This window comes from Megachile rotundata, chromosome 7 (assembly GCF_050947335.1).
Source record: "Megachile rotundata isolate GNS110a chromosome 7, iyMegRotu1, whole genome shotgun sequence".
Lineage (NCBI taxonomy): Eukaryota > Metazoa > Arthropoda > Insecta > Hymenoptera > Megachilidae > Megachile > Megachile rotundata.
In genome coordinates, this window is record NC_134989.1 from 15,638,510 (window position 1) to 15,664,791 (window position 26,282).

Here is a 26,282-nt window from a genome sequence, read left to right on the forward strand (position 1 = left end):
TCGAAGCGCGCTAATTATGAAAATCGATTGAAGATCGTATGTGGTTTTAAATGGAGAAGCTTGTGTTTTCGACACGTACGTCGGAGAATACGTCGCGAAAGAAAACGCGAGACTAAACGAGTAGAATCCCTGTCCCCTTTGTGACATTGTCAGTTTGCTATCTCCGCGTCAAATCGAGCGAACCGTCCTCGAAGAATAAGACGTCTTCTTCTTTTCGGCCGGTCGATCAGATATACCGGGAACGTCTTTGGACCTAACATAACCCCACCTTCATCGCCGCGATTCGAATCGAATTCGTATCGAGTAGGTAATTCGACGGAGTACTCGCTGAGAGATCAGTGGCTGGAATTCGAGCGTACAGGATGCATTTGTTCGCGTTCCACACGTAAGTAATTCCTTTAACGACCGATACCTTTTGTGTTTCACGGAAAAAGAGAAACACGTGGGTTAGATAAGCACAGATCATTTTCACTTCGTTTCACTCGTTACTTGATTTTTGCTAATTTTGACTCGCGTAAGATTATAATTATTTAACACTTGTAGCAAGTGGCGATAAAACGGGTAGCAATTTAATGGCCATTGTTGTGAAAGTTTGTAGAGTGGCAATATAACTTACTTTCGTAATTAAGTGTAGTTTGACTGAATATAATAATTTGTATTATCTGATTTCAGTAAATAATCAGTAGAATTACTTGTATTAGCCTCTGATTTTCAGATTAGGAACATTTGCGGATCTCGTAATGAACGGCTGAGCAATGGATGATTCTGCTGGTATTTTATGTAAAGCGAAAGGCGCGAAGTTATGCAACCGAAGGAATAATAAAGAGTGGAAAATTCGCTTTCGGATGTTATGCTTTGTAGCCTTCTTTGAAATTGAAACAAATGTTCGCGATACGAACAACAGAAATTAGTATATATATCGCGGAAGTTTAACTGCATATTTATTTCTACGCAATATTTTCTCTTTTACTTATTTTATACATTTTGCGTAACAGCCTGATCTCCATATTCCGCGCATTACGAATGCGTAAAATTAATTTCTTGCGTGTTGTCCATTTAACTTAATAATTTTACAGCTAAAACTTCACGGAAATCATATACTAATATTTTTCATTTAAAAGTATAATTCAGCAAAGTACTCTACTCGGTTCTAAAATTTTAAAGCCACTCAAAAATGAGGAAATACGAAAGACTCCTTCACGCACCTGATTCTGCAAGAAAAACTGTGCCTGCGCCGGAAGTTGGCCCGCCGCAGCGGAGTTCGCTTGTTGGAACATCGCTAACTGTTGTAACTGTTGCTGCAACGATTGCTGTTGTTGTTGAAACGTCGATGCGAGTGCCTGAATTTCCTGTGGTCCTAACGCACCCAAAGAACCGTGCATCAGTAATTGCTGACCAACCAACTGAGCTGCGAGAGCGGCTTGGGAATTGCTGCTGTTCTGCTGGCCGGTGTGTTGCTGTTGCTGATGGCTTCCGGTTATCTGGCTGCTCACCCCGGAACTCGGCGACGAGGCACTGCCGCTTGTACCGCTGCTACTGTTGCGATGGGACACGTCCGTGACCTGTAACAATTTTATTTTTTATTCAAAAGAGTGCTAAAAATATTGTGAATTTCAAAGAGAATTTATTATATTAACACTAAACCTACCGGCATATAATGTGTACTTAATTTGGAATTAAAAATGAAGTTGAAAAATAAATGAACAAAGAACGAAACATAAATTAGTACACACGTTTATCCTTTATCTTGATGAAAATCAATTCTGATTTTAGGTAATGTATTTATATATTTATATATTTTAGGGATGAGTAGATGAAGAGATACTCGAGGAGCTAGGTACTATTGTGATTTAAGTTGTAAATAAACTTAAGTTGTAAATAAGAGAATATATTATAATAATATAATCAGATATGAGTAGATGAAGAGATACTTGAGGAGCTAGGTGCTATTGTAATTTAAGTTGTAAATAAACTTAAGTTGTAAATAAGAGAATATATTATTTTAATATAATCAGAGATGAGTAGATGAAGAGATACTTGAGAAGCTAGGTACTATTGTGATTTAAGTTGTAAATAAGAGAATATATTATAATAATATAATCAGAGATGAGTAGATGAAGAGATACTTGAGGAGCTAGGTGCTATTGTGATTTATGTTGTAAATAAACTTAAGTTGTAAATAAGAGAATATATTATTTTAATATAATTAGAGATGAGTAGATGAAGAGATACTTGAGGAGCTAGGTACTACTGTGATTTAAGTTATAAATAAAAGAATATATTATATTAATATAATCAGCAATAAGTAGATGAAGCAATACTTGAGGAGCTTGTAGCAACTACTGTGATTTAAGTAACAAATAAACTTGATAACACAAACTTTGAAAAAATAAAAAAATCTAAATGTTCGGAATACAGGAAACTTGGACATCGTGGGACCAAAGAGAAATTGGAAAAAAGGCGCGAGCCACCCTCCCAATATTAGCCAGTAAACGGCATCGAACAAAGCGGTGTTTACACTCGGTCAGGTCAGAATATTGGTCAGTACGGTCCATCCCGTGCTTTTGTGTTTTATAAAACCTACAACCCTGCAGTCCCCTTCTGTCCATCTCCCGCTTCCTCTATTTATTTGCCAAATATTGAACCAAAGTACTTTTTACATTGTTCGAACAATAAATCGAGGCTGAAGGAAATGAAATCTCGTCGGAAGTTGTTTTCGAAGAACAGTTTGCGAGTAAATTTGCGATTACTAACCAGATTAAGGGCTTCCCTGTCGGAGTCCATGGAATCATGGTCAAGGTTCGCCTCGGTCGCATCTTGGATGTCGCTGGCGATACTTCTGTCATCGCCGCTGAGTTCGGGTCCGTCAACCTCGCCATGAAGGTCCGCGTCTGGAAAGAAATAAAAATTCGTTAGTTATCGTTCTGCAAAAGATTTACTAAATGGTGGCATTGTCTACGGATTTCAATTCAATATGCATTCCATATTGGTGCAAGATCGTACAGTCATTGTTGTTCTGAGGCCTATACTTCTGGTGGTGATAACGCGAGAGGGTAGAGGTCGGCGTGCTGGTCGCATGAAGTCTCATATCCGCAAAAATCATCCTCGGGTCTTCCAAGAAGACCATCTTAACCTCGTTCGCCCTCGAGGATTCCCGTGGCCCGTTACTCACATGGGGGTAGTTTTCAAGATCCAGCACGGCGATCAGTGACCCTGATCTTCAGCCACGAATCCTGAGTTAACGATCTCTCATCGTGTTTTTATATCTCTCATCACTTTCGACGATTTCTACGACACTCTTTTCGATACGTAAACAGATGCAAATACACTGGAAAAATTTCGAAGGTCACACGAAGTGGTCCTCGTCGAAGGACCGATACGGAATGAGTGTCAGAATGACGCAACGAAATCGTGCCCCTAAGGACGAACCTACCCTCCCCACCATCGCTCAAGCGGAAAGGGCCACGATGATTGGTCGCAGGCACACGATGTTCGCGTACGATTGGCCAACACGGAACCCTTTTTGGCCCTTTTCTTTCCGCGTGCCTGCCCCTCTGCCCGCGAAACGCAACCCTTCGTGCATCCATCATCGTATCTTATGACTAGCCTCCCTCGCCTACCCTTTCCTTCTTCTTTCGCTGCTTTAACGCGCCCCCCGAAAAAGGGGTACAGAATAATGGCACGGAACCGATTCGTTCGGTTCGAGAAAACGAGCTTACCATGTCGCCATTGGTCCACTGCCATACCATAACGGTTTTTAATAATAATTACTTCGATACGGTGCACAAACCTTTTTGCTTGAATCAGGGGGTGATTTACGGCATGGCGAATGAGATATTAAACTTTTAGTCGAGGTTTCATGTTTGACTTTTGCACCATGGCTTTTGACTTCTTTGCAATTCTGACTTCTTTTGACTTCTTTGTAAAAATAATTCACTTGCACGTACTTTTTCTGTGGTTCTATGATAAGTTTAAAAGAAGCTTCTATGTTTAGGAACTTCTTCCTTATTTTGGTGCTTGAATTATTTTTATATGAAACACTTTGATTAATTCGTCCAAACTCACCCCCTTCAGTGACATTGATACATAGAATATACTTGATGCACACATAACTTCTGTACACCTTTAATTTTAAAAATGAAAATCATTTTGAAGCTCGTATATAATAGAATATACTTGATGCACACATAACATCTGTACACCTTTAATTTTAAAAATGAAAATCATTTTGAAGCTCGTATATAATAGAATATACTTCATGTACGCATAACATCTGTACACCTTTAATTTTAAAAATGAAAATCTTTTTGAAGCTCGTATATAATAGAATATACTTGATGCACGCATAACATCTGTACACCTTTAATTTTAAAAATGAAAATCTTTTTGAAGCTGGTATATCATAGAATATACTTGATGCACGCATAACATCTGCACACTTTTAATTTTCAAAATGAAAATCATTTTGAAACTGGTATATCAAATTGATGTATTAGTTGGATTTAGCGATACAGTGTTGAATAAGTTCTACTTGAAAAAGAACGTAACACCCCGTATAACAAGTAAAATTTTCTCCTCGCAAAAGAAGAAACTAGAAGATATATTGATTCGGAAAAGGGTTTTGTTTTACGATCGCCAGGTCGCAAGGGTGAATCCGAAGTCCATCGCGATCTCCGTGAACGAGAGAGGTCAGTGAACCGAGGAAACGAAGAAAGAAAGTCGTTTAGCCACTTGGACCTCGGCACGAACTTTCCCATCGAGTCTAGTCAATAGCAGAGAATAGAGATAAACGCTCGCGAAACGCTCGTAAAAAGGTGCAGTCGCAGGTGGGGGATGCTGCGCTCCGTGAAGACGGTTAAGGGGGAAAAAATTTCAAAATCCTGTGAATTCGCCGGAAAGTTTCTCGCTCCCAGCTCGGCCCGATTTTCGCTCCTCCGCATCTGTGTCTCCCCATACCTGATTCCCCTAAAACGGTGGAAAAAAACGTCGAAAGAAGAGAGGCGACAGGTCAGGTAGGACGCTTCAGACAACGAGAGAGCCTCCGTATTGGTGGATTCCGTATGAAATTTCGGTTACTCGTCCTCGTTTCCTTCTCGCGGGTTACGCACCCTCTTTCTACCCCTCGAATCGCGCGAACACCACGCAAAAAGCAGGTACACGCCATTCACGGTTTCCCTCGTCGACCCTGAATTTGCATCGTCGATTCCCCTCTTTTCACCGAAAATTACGCTTTTTTTCCCCCTTTGCGTGAGAAGCTATGCGGTTTCCAACGGTAGACAGGGTGAAAGGATTTTTTCGGAAGACAAAGTTTTCCACCCTTTTCGCGTCCTTCTCTTTTTCACGTTCGAAGTAAAAAGTAACGTTTATCGGCCTTGCCAGCTGCGAAACTCTAACGTACCATTTTGACCTTAGATAAGGTAACCGACAACTTTTTCCATTTTCTTCCCCTGCATCGATTGGCGCGTTCTTTCACGGATTCTGTGGGTACAGGTTTGAAAAAAGTGCAACGGACGAGCCTCTAAATGGGACAGACCTTGTCTGAGTGGTGGAAGAAAACGATCGGAGTAACGGTTCGTTTTTTAACGTTCGCGAGGAACATTCGGGATTCGATGGTTACTGGAGTCTGTGTTCGAGGAGAAATTTTCATGTGCAATCAGAAAATAGGAATCTGCTTTTATAATACATCGAAGTCTGTACTGTATACACAAATTATGTTATTTATGACATTTCGCATGTGTAGTATGGACATGTGACATGTAGTATGGACATGTGCAGAGTTTCATATATGTATCTTGCAGAGTTTATACCATCACTACTTAAACATCTGCAATTTGGGAACCACGTTCGTTTGAAACTCCGGATACATCAAGTTACAGAGGATAGCTGTATTTACATGAACCAGAATTAGCAAAAAGTTTTTCAATCGATCGTTTATCGATGGTTCCACCACCTGTGTTCGACCACATCCTAATTCCGAGAGGTTACTTTGTATCCGTTGCCTCTGTTGCAAATTATGAGAGAAGATCGATCGCAAAAAAGTGGCGGTCGAGCTCGAAAGAAACGGAGGCGAATAAATGAAGCAAAAGGAGAGGAAAGAGGGCCAATTCGAGGGCGGCGTTGAGGGGAAGGGGGTGTCGAGAAACGAGGGATGCAACCGCGAAATCAGGCGTAGCCGTGAAAATAACGATTTCTCCTTTGTAGTGCCGTACGTTAAGCCGAGAAGAGGCGGTTTTACGAATACCAGAGAAATGTAGCGAGAAACGACGACAAGGTTCGTGCACGGTTATTCGTGACTCGTCGTTATTTCTCGTGAACGCAGAAAGAATCGATATTTTATGTAGATCACGAGAAAAGGGCAACGTGTCCTTCGACGCTATTCTCGCCTGAACGAACAAAAACATCGACCGATCCCATGCGAAAGAACGTGCAAGGCTGTCGCAAGAAAGAAGGTGAATAAGGGTGGGTAAGAGAGAGAGGGTGGGAAGCTTTGTTGCATGCCAGAATTCATCCAGAAAATGGAACTTCTTCGGTGGCGATTGTTACGTCGCGGGTGGAGAAAGCTGCCACCTATTCACACGATGTATTGAATTAGATAGAAATATTCCAACGAATAGGCTCCTGTGTTATCGGCTTCATTATTAGAATTTGAGGAAGACAAATTTTTCGATCGTGACACCTTATGTTATTACCCTCACCCTATTCAATTCAAGCTATTCCAAATATTTCATTTAAACAATTAACAAATTCAAACTGTCACAATGGAGTCTTATTCCACTCTACTATCCTTCTTTATTGATAAATCAATTTATTATTTATTATTATCAACTCTGTTTATCAAGTGTCCCCAACATCTCCGATCCCTCAAAGAGGTCCAGCGGTCGAAACGTCCAGCTCAGGTGTCTCATTGTCCGTTTTATCACCTGACATACGTGACGTGGCCGAGGTTTCCCCAGATCATAGCTGGTCTCGAAGGTCAGGTCGTCGTTTTCCCTCGATTCGGGAAAAAAGGTAGAAAAGCATCGATGCGTCGAAGGTCCAGCTGCTCGTAGAATGAATTCTGTTGCCCTCGTGTGCGTGTGCGGGCACGGTCGTGTGGAAACGTGGGTGGGTGATGGATAGACGGTTACCGTGTCACTCGTGCAAACGTTAAACGGGCTTCAATAGCTGGAAATTGCATGGGCAACGGCATTGTGCACCCCCAGCCCCATTTATAATAGCACCTAGGTCTCGGCGTATGCAGATGCGGGACAAAGAGAAGACGCAACGACACGATTTCTAGAATTTTTCATCCATTGCAGCTGGAACGGTGTTCGAACACAGGAATCAATTCATATGCTCAGTTCTGGGCAATTTTGTCCATTTATTTAGTTGTTCGAGGAGGTTCAAAAGATTTCTGGGTTCCAATAGAAACCTTGAACCCTTTGATTTTTTTTCTAGTATCATCTTGTTAATTTACTTGGATTTAATGTAGCACATTCTCCTCATGTCGCTGTTAATGAAGTTATATCAAAATTACTATCCAACTCCAGCAAACTTTCCCACCGATGAAATCTTCGTTCCCAGGCGAAAAAAAAATCTGCCCCAGATCGTACGATTCGAAGAAACTCGTCGATCTCCCTAACATCCGAGGCAAAATGAAACGTCTCGAGATCCGCTCTCGATTTACCTGACTGCATCTCAGACACCGAAAGATCGCATTAGGTCTCGTTCCATCTTCGTCGCGTTCGTGTATCAAGGCGACGGAATGTCTAAACAGCATCTGCCTTCTCGTCGTTTCTTCGTCGCCATTCTTACGTAAGGGAACCAACGACAATGCGAGCCTCCCTCGGCATACGGGGGAGGAATGTCTGGCCCATTATTTCGGGCTACGTGCACCGGCTGTCAACCGACTTACGATTTTATTAGGGCCTTACGTCATTCGATTACGCTTGCCGGCTCCATTTTTATACCGGGGTTACGGAAAGAAATGCCTCTTTCGAAGATCGATAGACCCGTTTCATGCAGGACCGAGGACCGATATAATACTCCAATTACATTTCCTTATGCATTTTGAAGGAGGAAGGAAAACCCTTATGTATTAACCCCTTGCCGTGCTATTTATTTATGAGGTGCGTCAGTCAAGACTAACCATTCAGGACTATAACATTAAAACGAACAAAGAAAATTAAAATGTTCTAAGTATTTTATATTCAGGGATCCTTGACAACGCAAATTATAGCTGGATCTAAAACTCAAGTTGAAGAGTAAAATTTGAAGTTGAAGTTCAAAATTTGAGTAACATTAATCACATTTGAGTTGTGAGTGCGTCACGAGTGAGACTCGTCAAAGCACGGGAAGGGGTTAATAATATACCTGAGCACCTATTTCGATAACTCGAAGAATTTACAATTTAGTATTTATTAAATATATAATTTATATTAATTAATTTAGAGGAGCAAGTACAAGTATCAAACTTTAAAGCAAGTTTAGCTTTAAATTGTTTTAAATTTAGCTGTAAAGTAGCGATGGTTTAATGGTGTCAGGTGAGAAGGTTACATGAATAAAACAAGAAGGTTCTTGAGAAATTATTAAACACCTCAAAGAATGTTAAGCAAAGGTGTTACCGGATGAAAGTTTGAGGTAGTTTAAGCGAATGTAACTATAATCGAGGAACTCGTTGAAAATGGGGTAGGCGCAAGGGGGATAGATCCACGAGCCAATAGAATAACAGTTTCCTCCGGCGTGTTTTGGAGCAGCGGTGGCAGCGGTTCGGCAAGGGTGACGAGAGAAGGGGTGGACTGGTTTTCGAACAGCGTGTGGGGTGAGTCTAAAACCGTTAGGTTGGTCGCGTGCTACCAGAGGCACGTGGCCTTTCTCTCCTCTCCTTTCCGCTTTCTCTCTCTCTCGACTTCGTCTACGCACGCGCACGCATACGCGTGAATCTCAGCCTCATCTTTCGTACAAACTTCCATTTAACACTTTCGCAAATAAAATATTTATCCAACCTAATATAACTATCACACCCTCAATAACCTAATAACTTCATCACACCCCAAGCTTCGATAGTTCAAATACTAAAATTATTTAAACAAAACAGAGATAATTCCTGAGTAAAATGTTGAAAATACTGAGCAGGATCCGACCAACATTTTGGGAAAACAGTTTCCAAATTAAAGCCGACGAGCCGTTCAATTTATTCCGCCCAGATCGAGGCACAAAGGAGCCTACGAGGCCAGAGGCTATCGATCTTGAAAATTCGATGATCGAACCCGAAATTAAGCGGCAGGTAAGGAACGAGAGATTCTCGGACACATGGTGCCATTAGCCTAAGGCCGAAAACGAGATATTCCAGGATGTGGCGCGGGTCGGGACAGATGCAGGATCGGTAAATAGTCGGACTGGATAGCAGTCAACCGTCTACGGTGATCGTCGTCATCGACAGCTACCGTTATAATGAAACCGAACGCTCGTACACGAGACCCTTTGGCACGTGCTCCTGGAACAAACACCGCTCTTCGATGCCTCGTGCATAACGGTGCACCAAGATGCAGTTCTTACTTGCAGATGGCTGGGAAATGTATAACGGATGTAAAAAATATTCACCGTATCTTCAATTCATTATTTCTTCATACGAAAAGATTTTTAATATTCCTAACAGCTGATGTGACTCAAAACGAATCCTCAAAAATATGTATTTCCAATTCATTAACTGTTTATTTGTACGAAAAGATTTTTAATATTCATAACAACTGATGTGACTCACAACGAATCCTCAAAAAGATGTATTTCCAATTCATTATCTGTTTATTTGTACGAAAAGATTTTTAATATTCATAACAGCTGATGTAACTCAAAACGATTCCTCAAAAAGAGTGACAGCTTTAAATTCCTCTAAATTCTTTTAAGTTCCTCAAAGAGCTTCAACAGGCTAAAAATCTTGTCAAGTGCGAAGCACATCAATTTTTGTACATAATTGTGAATACACCGATGGATTCACCATTAATGAATTGGTTCATCAGTACGATATTATGGTGTATGGGAATCATCGTTGAAACAGTTTACAAGTAGAAATAGAGCAGAGGGCACAAAGAAAGTCTACGTAATTACGGCAGAAAGACTGGAGGCAATTAAGGGCTTGAGAACTCCATCGCGTTCGAGATAAGAAAAATGGTCTGCGGAAAGGGAGTCGGGCGAAGCGTAGCCACGTTCGCCGTAAATTTCCGATAAGGAAATGAGACTATGCATATAAAACAGCGGCTTTCCGCGAGGGAGTTCCATATTGGCACTTCGACTCCATTTGCCGGTAGCCCCGCAGCCGGTTGGCAGTGATGTATGACGCGGTAGAACCTGCATGCTGACCACTATCGACGAATCTTCTTCCAGGATTTTGCAAGCTTCGAACCTTCGCGTCTTAACGTTGTTTCGCGCCGGTTGACCCATCACGAACGAAGGGAAACGAAGGGGGAAGGGAAGTAGACGAAGGGAAGTGGCGAGATTATTTGAATATCCCGTATTTAAGATTCGTCCGGCGTAGTTCGGGGCAGTGATTGCCGGCTTGGCAGGCGGGTCACGTGGCTGGCACGTCATACACGTCAAACCCCCGATGGAAACCACCCCTATTGCGCCTTAGGCCAGCCAGTCCTGCGAACACTTTACATTCTATTTTCACGCTGTACTGACTCCGATGTATGCGACTTTCTTAACATATTCGCCAGATATTGCCTCCTGGCACGTGCTCCCTCGATATTCATCCCCGACGCGAGAATCATTTCCTGTAGCCCTTAAGACCTACCTTGACCAGCTCAAGGTATCGATTTCTCATTTATGGAAATCGCTATCCGCCTTGAAAATAAATATTTATCTGGAATTCTGGTTGCGAATTAAATTAAATTAAGTTGTGGGATCTTTAGATACTTGTGATTTCATATGTGATTCAATGCATGTGTTATTTCAACTCATACGTGATTAACACATATATGAAAGAATTTTCTAGTTATGAAATACTATAAATTTTACACGATGTTATGAATTTTTTTGTTACCCAAAAGGAATGATTAATCTGCGTGCATGCATAAATCTGGAAGTTGTGGGATCTTTAGATACTTGTGATTTCATATGTGATTCAATGCATATGTGTTATTTCAACTCATACGTGATTAACACATAAGTGAAAGAATTTTTCAGTTATGAAATGCTATAAATTTTACACGATGCTATGAATTTTTTTTGTCACCCAAAAGGAATGATTAATCTGCATGTATGCATAAATCTGGAAGCTGTGGGATCTTTAAATACTTGTGATTTCATATATGTTATTTCAACTCATATGTGATTAACACATAAATGAAAGAATTTTTCAGTAATGAAATGCTATGAATGTTTCACAACGCTATGAATTTTTTTGTCACCCAAAAGGAATGATTAATCTGCATAAATCTGGAAGTTGGTGTAAAAGTATGGTTGACTGATTTGTAACCCTCCGAAAATTATGGCGAACACCTGACTCATTCTAAACGGGGTTTGCTCGCTATTTTATGCGTGTCACCGCCCCCACAGTGTTTTCACGGGACGGCGAGCACCCCCGGATTTTTCCTGGGGCTGCTTGCGAGCCAACCCCGCCAAAGGGGAGGGACACCTAACCGAGTTAAATAACGCTACATTAGCGTCCTTCGACGATACAAGGGCTGTCCGAGTGTGAAATACCCTCAGGCTTATCAGGCGGCCGCAGAGCTTTTTTATTAGCTTCCGGCCGATCGTGCTTCAACTATCGGCCCTCTGCGTCGCGACGCCTCTTTCCGTGCCAGAAGGAAATTCAACGGGATATGGGAAACCATACTTTTCACCCCTGGACACGGTTAATCGAGCTTGGGATACGGCTCGTAATGAGAAAACTAAAGTGGATCTGCCTTCCATTCTGATTTCTATTTCACTTTTCATTCCTTTTTAATATCGGAACATTTGCAATTTTTTTTCGAGCTATACTTCTTTAGATTCTTTTATGCATCTGTGATAGTTACAGAATTTTAGTTTGTAGATTTCCAAATTTTAATTTGTGATTTTTGCATGATGAGGATTTACAGCTAAGGGTGCAAGAGAAATATAGACTGAAATCGTAAAGCAGATGTAGGCTCCTTTGCACAATGAAGAGAAAGAGAAAGACGTATCGCGACCTCGAAGTCCCTTTTACGCTTCTGCAGAAACCCGATAGTCGGCCATTAAGCCATCGAAAAACAAGGCAGACGGAAAGTTGTAACAATAAAAAAAAGGAGTGAACATAAGTCAGCAAAAAGAGAAATAATAAAAGAGAAAGTTTGTTAAACAGATCCTAAACTTCGAGACTACAAAAAGTGGAACGTGTGATATATGTTTGATACCATTCGGCAATTTGCAAGCAGAAACTTTTGGTTACGCTTCGTGCATGTTTTATTCTTTCGTAAAGTTCATTTCCGACGGATATTGCAGGAATATTCGGTATCCGGAAATTTCGTTTCGAAGAACGTCGTTCAAGATTATTTCCGGAACTAGATTCCTTCGAGACACCATTCCAGCTTGCACATGCAGACGGTTCATTTAAAGGTATAAAAGTTTCGCTGTTCCGTCGAGCGGAATATAGCCAGAGGAAAGAAAAGGAAGCTTCTGGCGGAGGCGTTCCTCGGAGGACGAGAGAACGGATCGTTTCTTTTCTCGAAACGGTCGACCAAGCGATCCTGGCGCTATGTAATTGTCATTTTCGCGGAGAAACGAAGGCCGCGTCTAGACGACGGTAATTGTGGCAAAAGGACAAAAGACAAAGCGGCCAGGTAAACGGCGCCGTTACGCGTCTCCACGGGAATATAAGCTTGTAGTGGTCATCCTTGTGGAAAGACCAACCCCTCCGAAGAGAGTAATTAAATGTATTATCGAGCTCCATCTCCACTGTTCTGGCATTCGTTGAGCTCCGTCCTTCCTTTCGTTGCTCATTGCCTCCAACTTGTTATTAGCTCCAGTATTTCACATACAGATTTTTACATTCATTTTTACTTTACATTTAGTTTTACACTACATTCATTCTTACTTTACATTTAGTTTTACACTACATTCATTTTTACTTTACATTTATTTTTACACTACATTCATTCTTACTTTACATTTATATTTACATTAACCCCTTCCCGTGCCACTTATTTATCAGATGCGTCAGTCAAGACTAACCATTCAGGGCTATAACATTAAAACGAACAAAGAAAATTAAAATGTGAGTATTTTATATTCAGGGGTCCTTGATAATGCAACTTATAGTTGGACTTAAATTTCAAGTTGAAGAGTATTCAAAATTTGAGTAAGGTTTATCACATTTGAGATGTAAGTGCGTCACGAGTGAGACTCGTTAAAGCACAGGAACAGGTTAAATTTATTTTTGTATTACATACGTTATTCATCGCAAGTTCTACAAATTTAGAAATATGTAGATTCGGAGCACAACAAAATTTAACCCAACCTACTTTGATTAATATTGCGTTCCTGAGTTACTATCATTGTGTAGTTATTTTTTGTACTTTTACTTTAAGCAGAAATGTCGGGAGAAAGAACGTGAAGCCTTCGTCGCGACGGTGAAAGGTAACGACAAGGGGTACGAGGGTAAAAAAGTGCTGCGAGGATCCGACTACTCATCAGCCTGTTGCCGAGCCACCCTCGAAACCGGTATAAGACTGGTGTATAAAAAAATCAGGAGGGTTGCACCCCATAGAATGCGGCGTTTCGTGCAGTCGATGGCAGATAGCTGGTCGCTAATTGATTATAATAAGTGATCAGGAAGTGGAAGCGGAAGCGGGTTCTCGCCGAGGGGTTGGAATGGTGTTTAAACGATTGCTCGATAACACGGTTGTCGGTGCAAGGAAAACATCAAGAACATATTTAAATTATCTACTTGTAAGAGTCAATTTTCCTCTTCTTTTCATATAAGGGGTTGCATAAGTCAGAAACAGATCATAATAACAGGCAGATAATTTTAAAAAATGAAATACATACATCGTCGATGATCTCAATTTTTTGTACAATTTATTGTACTTTTTCTTTCGATGAAAAATATTAAAACCTTAGTTCGTTAAGTTTATGAATGTATCGCGTTACTTGGAGCGATCGAAGCCGTGTAAGGGATCGTGACAATGCGGTAACAATTAAATTACACTAATATCCGGTGTAAATACCGTTCGGTTAAAAGAGCATCTCCTTGACAGGAAGAATCGTGAGGACGAAGAAGGAGAAAGAAGAAACAGGAGTAAAAGAGAGAGGACTGAAAGAGGGAACACGAGACACACGGCACCGACAGCGGGGGCGTTCGACAATTTATCGTCTTCATTTGGTCACGTCCATATTTATTGCGTCGTTATGAACAATATGGCGCCTATTAAGCGAAATACGGGCCCCACCGTGGACGCGGAATCGAATTAATACCCGGCTTGCACCGCCGCCGTGTCCGATAATAAGCTTAATAAATATTGATTGTTTAATTAATGTATAATCGACGCGTGGGACACCCGTGCGCCATCGGCAGTCCGTTCGATCGCCCACTCGCGGACACGAATTTATTAAAGCCTTGTTTTCGATGTACGCACGCGAAATTTTATTGGAGTGGGGAAGAGGGGAAATTTTGGGAATTTTGGAATTTTTAGAGATTGGGGTTTTGGGAGATTGGGAATTTGGGAGGTTGGGAATTTGGGAGGTTGGGGTTTTGGGAGATTCGGATTTTGGGAGAGTGGGAATTTGGGAGATTGGGAATTTGAGAGATTGGGAATTTGGGAGATTGGGAATTTGGGAGATTGGGAATTTGGGAGAGTGGGAATTTGGGAGATTGGGATTTTGGGAGATTGGGAGTTTGGGAGATTGGGAATTTGGGAGATTGGGAATTTGGGAGATTGGGATTTTGGGAGATTGGGAATTTGGGAGATTGGGAATTTGAGAGATTGGGATCTTGGGAGATTGGGATTTTGGGAGATTGGGAATTTGGGAGATTGGGAATTTGGGAGATTTGGAATTTGGGAAATTGGGAATTTGGGAGATTGGGAATTGGGAGATTGGAATTTTGAGAGATTGGGAATTTGGGAGATTGGGAATTTGAGAGATTGGGATCTTGGGAGATTGGGATTTTGGGAGATTGGGAATTTGGGAGATTGGAATTTTGAGAGATTGGGAATTTGGGAGATTGGGATTTTGGGAGATTGGGAATTTAGGAGATTGGGAATTTGGGAGATTGGGAATTTGGGAGATTGGAATTTTGAGAGATTGGAACTTTGAGAGATTGGGAATTTGGGAGATTGGGAATTCGGGAGATTGGAATTTTGAGAAATTGGGAATTTTGAGAGTTTGGGAATTTGGGAGATTGGGATCTTGGGAGATTGGGATTTTGGGAGATTGGGAATTTGGGAGATTGGAAATTTGAGAGATTGGAACTTTGAGAGATTGGGAATTTGGGAGATTTGGAATTTGGGAGATTTGGAATTTTGAGAGATTGGGAATTTTGAGAGATTGGGAATTTTGAGAGTTTGGGAATTTAGGGAGATTGGAAATTTGAGAGATTGGGAATTTGGAAGATTGGAATTTTGAGAGATTGGAATTTTGAGAAATTAGAACTTTGAGAGATTGGGAATTTGGGAGATTGGAAATTTGAGAGATTAGAACTTTGAGAGACTGGGAATTTGGAAGACTTGGAAATTCCAGAGTTAGAAAAGTATTCTCAAGCAAACAACAAAATAACCATGTCCACTTCAGCCCATAAAAGCCATCACAAGACTGACACCATAATCCGCTAAAATTTCCGTCGATTCCAAACGTCAGATGTTAATCCATAAACTGGAAAGAACGAGAAAATGGTGGACATAAACAGCAGCAAACTCGCGAGCACTGATGGACGTGCTAATTATACGTTCTCGAAGCAATTGGGGATGATGGCGGCCGAAAGGAACTGTCAACGGAAAAGAATGGGCGAAAAACGTCTTCGCCATCTGTGGGAACGTACGTCCCATTAATGGAATCACCAATTGCAGACTTATTGGTTTAATTGCTAATTGCAAGTCTCCGTCTCTGTCTCTCGGTTGTCTTTGCGAAACGAGCAACAATGGTGTCGACACCCACCGCTCGTACGATGTCATTTTCATACACGATTTCCTTTATATTTTACGTATTTTATGTATTCTCAATTTTGAGAGAATTTCCATTACTCGAAGCACTTCGATGTGTTGGAGGGAGGCAAGAAAGGAGAACGGAAGTCGGTGGGCCCGTGAGAAATATGTCGAAGAAAGAGAACGTCTTCGAGCTGATCGGTTTGGTACTTCTTATTTTCTTCGGCAGCTTGTTTTATCCGGCATTCCGAGAAATTCTACTCGCTCCCGTTTCCTCTAACACGATTTACTTTGCTACGAATTGTTTTATTCCTGATTTATGTTGAATGTTTCATACGCGATACATACTTGATTCAAGGAAATAATTTTTAGGGATGCAGCAGTATTTTGGGGATCCTAATGAAAGAGCGAATGCAGAGTTACTTTGAGGAACTCTGAGAATTTCAAGACGTTAACACTCTGATATCGCTTATTGAATGGAATGTCTATTGCGTTGTGTATAGTTCTCACGTCAGTCGTATGCGGTATCTATTTTAAATATATCCGCTGATAAGTAGCAAGGTATCAGCTCCGCAAATAAGAGCACTACAGCAAGCTTAATACTCAAGGTTCACTCCATTACAGTATTATAATTGAAGGAGAAATATTTTAACCCTTTGTGTGATTTGTCAGGTGCGTCCAAACTAATCACAGTAATATTAAAACATACTTCATCCCCAAATTAAAGCGTATTTATTCAAACAAAATTAATCACAAATGTAATTGACGCACCGGGTGCGTCACGAGACTTCAACTACAAAGAATTACAACCCCTAATTTCAAGCTGGCATAGCTTTTCTATATTCTCACAGTCAGATCACGCGATACTCTGATAATTTCGTGTAGGTTTCACTTTGCACGTGGGCAGGTGATCGTCATTAAGGGCCACCCTTTGGACAATTTCGCGGAAACAGTGTCAGATGAAGAACATCCGGTCGAACGAAGTATCCAGATGAATTCGTGCTCGATCGACGTTTCAAGCTTAACGGGAATCGAGCGGATACGCGGTAAAGCTTTTTGCAACTAAGCGACCGGCTTTACCAGGGACGTTGCCGCAAGAACCGGACGTTCTGGATTGGCGGGCGTGAATGGAAGCTCAGGAGGGTTCGGGAAGCCGTTTCGGCATTCAATAGAGCGGTTTTCCACGGTCACCTCGGTCCTCGCTGCTATTTGAATAACAAAATCAGCAGGAAGACGTATTATCGGTTCCGTGGCCGTGCGATCGGCCGGTTCTTCTCGTGCGCGAGTTTATCGCGGCGGTCGTTTGCATTCCAAGCGAAACCGATCCCCGTTGCGTGACATTCAACATTTCCATCCTCGTCGATCTACTTGTCCTTTCCCGCCTCTGGATCTCCTCCCTTTCCGCGTAATCGCGGACTAAAAACCGATCTGAACGTCTAATTCGAAGAATTCGGTAACAGCTGCTGCCTAGTGATAGACTGACTTCATTTAAATCGCTTCGACTGATACCATTTTAAATTTCCTATTTTCTGTGTTCTCTGTTTTCTTCAAGAGAACTTGGAGCAAGTGTACAGTTACATCCAGGCACATTAACCCTTTGTAGTATAATATCATGTCACGTGACTTCAGTTGCAAGGTGATTTATCAGACTCGTATAGTAGTAAAGTTATATCGAAACACATTAACCCTTTGTACTACAATATCATGTCACGTGACTTCAGTTTGCAAGGTGATCTATCAGATTCGTATAGTAGTAGAGTTATATCCAAACACATTAACTCTTTTTACTACAATATCATGTCACGTGACTTCAGTTGCAAGGTGATCTACCAGACTCGTTTTTTTACTGCGATTGAATTTTGGGTTCAATCTGTGTAATCAATGGTCAGACTCATGCTTTCAACATGTTGTATTCATCACATGGCATAATCTCAATGTCTCATACTCGTCACACGACATAATATCAATGCTTCATATTCATCACATGACATAACCTCAATGTCTCATATTCGTCACATGAGATAACCTCAATGCCTCATACTCGTCACACGACATAATATGAATACCTCATATTCGTCACATGACATAACCTCAATGCTTCATACTCGTCATATGACATAACCTCAATGCCTCATACTCGTCACACGACATAATATGAATACCTCATATTCATCACATGACATAACCTCAATGCCTCATACTCGTCACACGACATAACCTCACTGCTTCATACTCGTCACACGACATAACCTCAATGCCTCATACTCGTCACATAACCACAACACCTCATATTCGTCACATGCCTCAACGTATTCGCCACCTCATAATATTTCTGTATCATCACACTCATCTACTCTACCCCCAAAACTGTATCATCTTCCCTCAAAAGTCCCGGAAGTACCCTGAAGAAGAAGCAAGTAAATAAACAGTGCTGATCAAAAGTTCCACGGATTCATTTGCCGAAATGCAGTCTGAAAGTTTCCTCGCAATCAACGCGGACGACTCATTCTTCGAGGTGGCTTTCTAAGAAGGACAAACGATCCGATTGTAAAAAGGGGTTACGTTGGCAGGCCGTTAACGAGCATTTCCAGCAAAAGCAGCCTCACTTTGTTATTCGGATCGAGGGTGACAAGGCAGACCCGCGTCGAATGTTGACGAAGTCCGAGGGTGACGATTCACACCCCGGAGCAAATTCAAATTCTGCGGCACGGCTTTCCCCTGGATTTCCAGACTTTTATCGTCCCTAACGTCGACAGAGTGTCCCGTAAACGGAATATGCTGATTCGCAGGAGTGCTGACCGTGAGCTTCTCTGCTTGCACAGGAGGTCTCATATGAATACCGATCTTCGAGTCCTTTTCGCGATATCCTTTATCATGGAAAAAGGGGCGGAATCGTTGAAAGTGGTTGGGAAGTTTGGCGTAGATTCTTGGGTAATCACTATATAACGTTCCTTATTAAACGGACAAGGGTGGACGGCAAAAAGGCAAACGGGTACGGTAGCGAGAAAAAGAGAGAAGAGAAGACAAAGAACGAAGAAAAATATCGTCGTGAGTTTACATTACAAAGTATGATGAGGGCCGTTCCTCCGTTCGAGAGATCTCCATGAAGACCGCGTTAAAAGAATCTCTGGTCTGACCATATTGGTCGAACAGGTGTGCCTGTACGACGCAGGAATAAACGATTAGCGATTCGATTAGCATCCGCGGATCATATCGATCGCGGGTCGCTTGCATTCCGCACGATACGTTCGTGCTTTTGAACGCGGCGATTTCGCAATCGGCCCGATCACGAACACGATTAATTTACGCGTCGTCGGCCGCGCTTAGCCTGAACAAGGAGCAGAAGTTAATTACCGATAATTCGTCGTTACCGTGGGACGCGTCGGGGCTTAATTAACAAGTTCCGCCGTGTCATGATCGCACAATGTTCGGAACCTTGCAAAAAGGCTGGATTGAAAATTGGAAAGCGTGATCGCGCGTGTCGCGGCTCTTTCTTGTTCGTCGACGGACGTCGTTACTCCGTTGCTAATTATACCCCAAAAAAATATACCGAAATATGGCAGTTTCTCAAATTACGAGGCGTACTGAATCGACATCGATTTTGTCGTACAATGTTCGCGATTCAGGATCCAGCTGTTCAATCGACTATTGTATTATTGTCTCCTTATCTCAACGTGATGACTTTTATAACATAAAATACAATATAATTCTTACATTAAAGAATAATGTAAGATTATTCTTACAAATTATGTAAGAATGTAAAAGAAGTTCCATATTATTTGAAGTTCGTAAAAGGACCCTTTTTTATACGAATACTGCGGTAGAATCTTTGAGCGTTTCACGCGATCTCCCTCCCTGGTCCTTTTCCACGTAAAGTATGTCATAAAACCAATTATACTTGGCGAGCACCGGCTCCATGGCGGTTTGTCATTCTCCTCAAAGAATTCTTTCGTGGCGTAGAACCTGCCTGTTAACTCGGGGCATTATCTGCCCTGTCCTTCGGCTAGCTTTTCGTCAAACTCGTAAAACAGTACGATTCTCGAAGACGTTCCCTACAACCTAAAAAAATCTGAAAACGCTAGAAGCAGATAATTCAGGCTTCTCGAAATGACAGCATACGAGCAATACTGCTGATCGAACTAATTTGGAATGTCAGAAACGTAACGTGTCAGGGTGGAGACGTGACGGATTTTAACGAGGGGCGATCTGCTCGGAAAAGTTGACTTTCATTCTCCTGGCGAGAGCGATACGAAAATCCGCGTTTTGGTAAAAATCGACAGCGGGTTCCGAGATCTCCATTCAGCACGCGAGGAGTCGGCTTCATTGAAGCTCCGTGTCGCAAATCGAGCATCGGACAAAGCTCCGAAAGGGCGGCAAAAAATGCCCGCTCGGAGTCTCGGAAATGCCGAACCGGTCGTAACTAACCGCGAGAGGATCCTCCTGACCGACGAGAACGCCAGGATTTCGGCTCGACCCAGTATATCTACGGAGGTTGAGAAACCGAGCAGAACGATCGTCGAAACGAGGACAAACGGCAGAAGGACCGGGAGGGTCATTGACAACCTGTGTTTTACTTTATAGCATTTAGCCCCGTTGTTTGTCTTATTGCCATTAGCCTTCGTCAATTAGCAATTGTATTTTTAATGCCGATTCCGTGAATCGAGGTGCAGCTCGAAGGAGACGGTAGGAGAAAATCAGATAGCGAGTTGGTGGGGATCCGAGTGGTCAGGTGAACGAAGGGACAGAGAAGGGGGGCATGTCATTAGGAGTCATTAATATCAGAGGCCTCTGTAATTTGACACACTTCCGATCGCCTAGCGCCACCATCGCCACCCGCTCCATTTTTCTTCCCTTCGTTCTCCTTAAACCTGTCTATTCTTTTCACTTGCACTCTTCGTTCCCTTCTCTTTTTACGCTCTTTCTCGTTGAATACGCTGTACTTAACTGCCACTCTTCTTCATTTTTCATCGAACTGTCCACGGGATTTCTAATACTTGTCTTTTTTTAGTTATAGAAATATTTTAGATACTTCAAGAAGGACTTCAATTATGAAAGCACATAGAGTCACTTAAAATTGCTGTTACTAATAGTAACTTATAATGTATTCGACAGGGTGAGGCACTTAAAAGTCACCTGAATAACTTGGCGATGACAGGATGACCTTCATATATCCTTGACGCCGTCACTTATTAAAAAACTGACACCGTATGATCAAGTCTTTGATACCGAATAATTTTGACCTAATTTCCTATCAGCAATATCAACCAAGATAGATGGTCAGTCTTAAATGTGTCACCCTGTACATTTACATCATATGTGACACATATGTACTATAACAAATATACTTGTATTTGACGTCGTCACTTAAAAAACTAATATCGGATGATCAAGTCTTTGATAGCAAACAATTTTGACCTAATTTCCTGTCAGCAATAGGTGGTCAGTCTTAAATGTGTCATCCTGTACATTTACATCATATATGTCACATATGTACTATAACTATTATACTCGTATTTGACGTCGTCACTTAAAAAACTAACATCGTATGATCAACTCTTTGATACCGAATAATTTTGACCCAATTTCCTATCAGCAATATCAACCAAGATAGATAGTCAGTCTTAAATGAGTCACCCTGTACATTTACATCATATATGACACATATGAACTATACCTAATATACTTGTATTTGACGTCGTCACTTAAAAAACTAACATCGTATGATCAACTCTTTGATACCGAATAATTTTGACCCAATTTCCTATCAGCAATATCAACCAAGATAGATGGTCAGTCTTAAATGAGTCACCCTGTACATTTACATCACATATGACACATATGAACTATAACTATTATACTTGTATTATAATATGAATTATACGGAATTAGTCAACTTATGTAATTGATCAACTTGACCTAATAAAAACCTATGTGACTTGTTAGCAAAATAGTAGAGGTTTCGAAATGTTAAATTTAGTATGCATCTCCTAGATCAGAGAGGGAATGAAGCAATGTTTGGAAGTCGAAGAGGATGACGATGCATCATCATTCGACGACTGGTTTCGGACCCGTTCTCCACGGCGGTCGATTAATAAAATCCCCGCGGCGGTGTCCCTCGTTCCCTCGCCCATTCACCGTCCATTCGGTTTCTTTGTCGTCTGAAAATTTCTCAATCAGGGCCTTTCCTTTCCCGCGACGGATTTTCTGCGTCCGGCGTGTACAATGTAAAAGCTCATCGTTGCAATTAAACGTTGGCCGCGCTCGATCTTGCCGGTCCGCGCCGGCAAAAAGCCGGCTAAGAAATAACGACGCGGATTTATAATGCCGATACTTGTGAGCCTTTCGCTCAGTCCGCCGTGTCGTATTATTCGTTTGTGAAATTTATGTTGCTGCCATCGGCGAAGGTTAAACCCTTCGGTACGTTAATCGTATCGCGACTCGAGGGAGAGAGAGAGAGACCGTAAAGGAGAATCGCCGGGAGAAAGAGAGACGGAGAAAGAGAGAGGAAGAAGAGAGAAACGGACGACAGACGGACGATGAAACTCTGTGCAAACTCACCTTGTATGGATTCCGGCGAGGCTGGCTCCTTATCGATTCGGCCGAGCGCGTCGCTGGCTGCAACAAAAAGTGCAACGGGGCCTCGTTAGTGACGTCGCGTTATAAAGCCGCCGGGAAACCTCGGCTTTTTCTCGTAAAAATGATAGATGCGATTCCGAAAACTATTTCCACGCCTGCGAGATACCTAGCCTCAGCTGTTTCCCTTACAAAAATCATTCATGCTCCTTCACGAATGTCTTTCAATTCGACGCATGTCTCAATTACAATCGCAATATACCTTCAGAAGTTACTTTAAGAATATAAATATAAATCATTTAAGAATATAAATTACTAATGTAAATCATCCCCAAAATTCCTCCACATTCGCCAAATCAGTGTAACCTTCGCATATGTCATAGCCTCCCCGAACAGAGGGATTCCAGTCGTATTTGCGCCGGATATCCTTGACCAGTATTGAAATGTGTGTCTAAAAAAAGGGGAGTAAAGGAAAAGGTGGGATTATCTGAATACAGTCGTTTCAGGGGTGAGTTGCAGCCCCCCAGGGGGTAGTAGGTGGTCGCCCTAGGTCCCCTTTCCGTGACGTATAGTGGTCATCTTCGCTCTGAATTACCACCATCTCCTTTTCACGAGCCTTTTCCCCTACTGCAAATAGATTGTTTGAATATCGATTCGGCTCGTTTCTCAGAATCGTGAAAAGGGGACCATGTGATTGCGTTTTAGCATAATTTGGCTGATTGATGCGAACCCAAAGTTTAATCAGACTGCATGGTTCTCCGAAACCATGGGGGTACGATGCTGGATTGAGAGAATTTTTCGGCGAGATCGGACGACAGATTAGCAAATTGGCACGAATTTGAGTGGCTAGTTTTTGAACGGTGCATTTATCGAGTCGTTTCAATTTAATATAATTCCCTGAGTACACAAAAGGTCAGCGATTCCATGAAACGAAACTCATTATCCGTTTATTTTAATTACAGTTAAATCGTCGCGAAAAGAAACTGATACGGCGTATAAATTGAATTTGCAGTCGGAATAGCGGTGAATGATTTTCAGCCGCCAATTAACCGGTGGCCGAGGATCAAACGAAGAAACAACGACCATAATCGTGGAATAAGTTATATGTAGAAGGCTGGTGTATCCAACGCGAGCGGCTAACTGAAAAAGGAAACGGCGTCGGGAATGCGAGCACCGCGGTCTAACGATCATCGGTACGCCTCTGAAAAACGAACAATGCGAGGTCCTTGATGCGCTCGTTTTCATTATTAAACGAAGGACTGCCGCCGGGAAACTGGCACACGTTTACATTAAATATGAACGTCGACCTCGTTCGTCTCTACTTGCAACCGTCGACTTTTTTCTAAAGGTGCATTAGTCACAATGCGCGAACGCTGCCCAACGGCGGTATCCCTTGCCTATGGAAAAACTCGATTAAAACGATCCTATGATCCATAAATACCGGACGCCTGATTAGCAGCTTCGATCAGTGTCATCCGAGTCGTTAAGATGATAATTTGCTGCGGGATTCGTTTCGTATTAACCTCAAATTATTCTATTTTGGCTACGCTGTAGATGATGTGGAGGAGGAGGCTCCATTTTGATACAGAAATTTGGAAATTTGCTAAGTTCGCTATTTGAGCGTCTGGAAATTTGGCAAAATGGCTATCTGAGAGATTGGAACATTGGAAACTGAGAGTTTGGTAAATTGGTAATTTGAGAGTCTAGAAATTTGGCAAATTTGCTATTCGAGAGACTGGAACTTTGTAAATTAAGAATTTGATAAATTGGGTACTTGAGAGTCTGGAAATTTGGCAAAATGGCTATCTGAGAGATTGGAACATTGGAAACTGAGAGTTTGGTAAATTGGTAATTTGAGAGTCTAGAAATTTGGCAAATTTGCTATTCGAGAGACTGGAACTTTGTAAATTAAGAATTTGATAAATTGGGTACTTGAGAGTCTGGAAATTTGGTAAAATGGCTACCTGAGAGACTGGAACATTGGAAACTAAGAATTTGGTAAATTGCCAATTTGATAGTCTCGAAATTTGACAAATCCAGAATTTAAGAGTAATTTGGCAAATTCGTAAAGACTGGTGGTTTTTTAATGGAGGAGCTCGATAAATACGAGATACCCTCTTCCGCGCTGAAAGTCACCGGAGGATCGTAAAGCAGTTACGTTTTGCACATCCACCTATGCAGTATTCACGGTATGCTCGAGAATTGGGCTCTCAACACGTCTCCATCGTTCCTTTAAATTGTTTACTGCTTGTAAAAATGACGGGACTTTCAAGGAAACATACTGAACATATAGCTTTCAACATCTTGCATAATCTTTAGCATAATTAGATTTCGAAGTATGAACTTGAACTAGATCATCAAATTTAATTTCACTAAAAAATTATAATATCTAATTTTAATCAAAGTGTCCCTACTTGCTTAGTGCCTCCTTGACTACTTAGTGGCACTATAGGTCTAGGTTGATCCTTCGCCATTGGAAGCTCTGTACTCACGATATTTAACCTTTAATGAATCACACTGATCGTAAATGTCATCGAACGTAGCAATCGATCCATCAAACCATAAGGCTACGATAATCACAATTTGCCCATTCTCCTGTCTATCAATCTCCCCACGCGATTGATATTTCTCATCGAGATTTTCGTATTCACCGTAGACGGACATCGATTTCCACGATGTCGACCGGACCGGTCACTTATTAATTCGACACGATTGCCTTCTGACAGGCCGGAATCGCGTGTCTGCGGCCACGATCCACCCTTCCCTCGGTATTCATAAAGGTCAGCCGTGTGTGGCTCGCAAAGTGCCACCTCTCGTGCACGTATTTCCATTCAGCCGGTTACGTGGTCGAGACACCTGTACAGCTAGTCGACAGCGTTGCGGACAGGTGAGCTCGATAGTCTTCCACTTGCTTGCCGGAGAACCGTATTCTATCGGAAGATCGGATTGCACGAAATCAAATTTTTGGCTCGTGTGAAAAATTCATTGCTGAAAGTCTGAGTGCTGTTCATAAAGAGCTGCTCGTTTCTAATCATAGGACTCTTCCAGATGGTTCGATTATTGATAGCAATATTCGCATCGTTGCAATCGTTTCTCAAATTATAAAAGTTGTCGAAAGAATCGTAAAGCTAATTTGATAGAATCGTGAAATTAACCGATGAAGTTCTTTATGGAGGAAAGCATCCTCGGTTTGTTCCGGCAGCGATTTCTCATCGCTATTCACGCGCGTTGTGGCGGCATGATTTCACCCCTGGCGCATTCTATCTGAGAACGTGGTTTCCATATCGGCTCACCGACGGTGCATACGTATTACACGTGATGGTTCTTAAAAATTGATGAGAGGGTCAGTACCACGCAAACTAGATGTATCCGGATCCCGCATCTCGTATTCATGGTGCTCCTTCGATTCGAGCGGGAGAACGTGGATAGAGTTTGGCCGGCGTGACCCGTTCGTGAAGAGAAAAAAACGGAGACGTTGGAAAACGCGAGCTCGCTGGCGAATTCAGCGCGATTAGAATATATCGCGACTGGAATGGCCGGAACGTAATATCGTTCCCCGGAAACCGCAGCCTTTTCAAAGCGAGCACAGGAGGGTTGTGCGGTTGAACCACCGCAAAGCAAACGAAAATGTCA

At 41.9% G+C, this 26,282-nt stretch overlaps 1 protein-coding gene across 4 annotated transcripts in view; it reads right to left on the reverse strand.

Annotated features, from left to right (window-relative positions):
- The window catches only part of LOC100875025 (uncharacterized), a 131,242-nt gene that overhangs the window by 6,778 nt on the left and 98,182 nt on the right, over positions 1-26,282 (reverse strand). For all 4 annotated transcript variants that reach the window (XM_076533998.1, XM_012282107.2, XM_076533999.1 and 1 more), the window contains exons 4-6: positions 22,635-22,691; positions 2,755-2,891; positions 1,206-1,562 (exon numbers count right to left, since the gene is read on the reverse strand). In XM_076533998.1, coding sequence (XP_076390113.1) covers positions 1,206-1,562; positions 2,755-2,891; positions 22,635-22,691 — 551 coding nt within the window. The remainder of the gene's footprint in view (positions 1-1,205; positions 1,563-2,754; positions 2,892-22,634; positions 22,692-26,282) is intronic.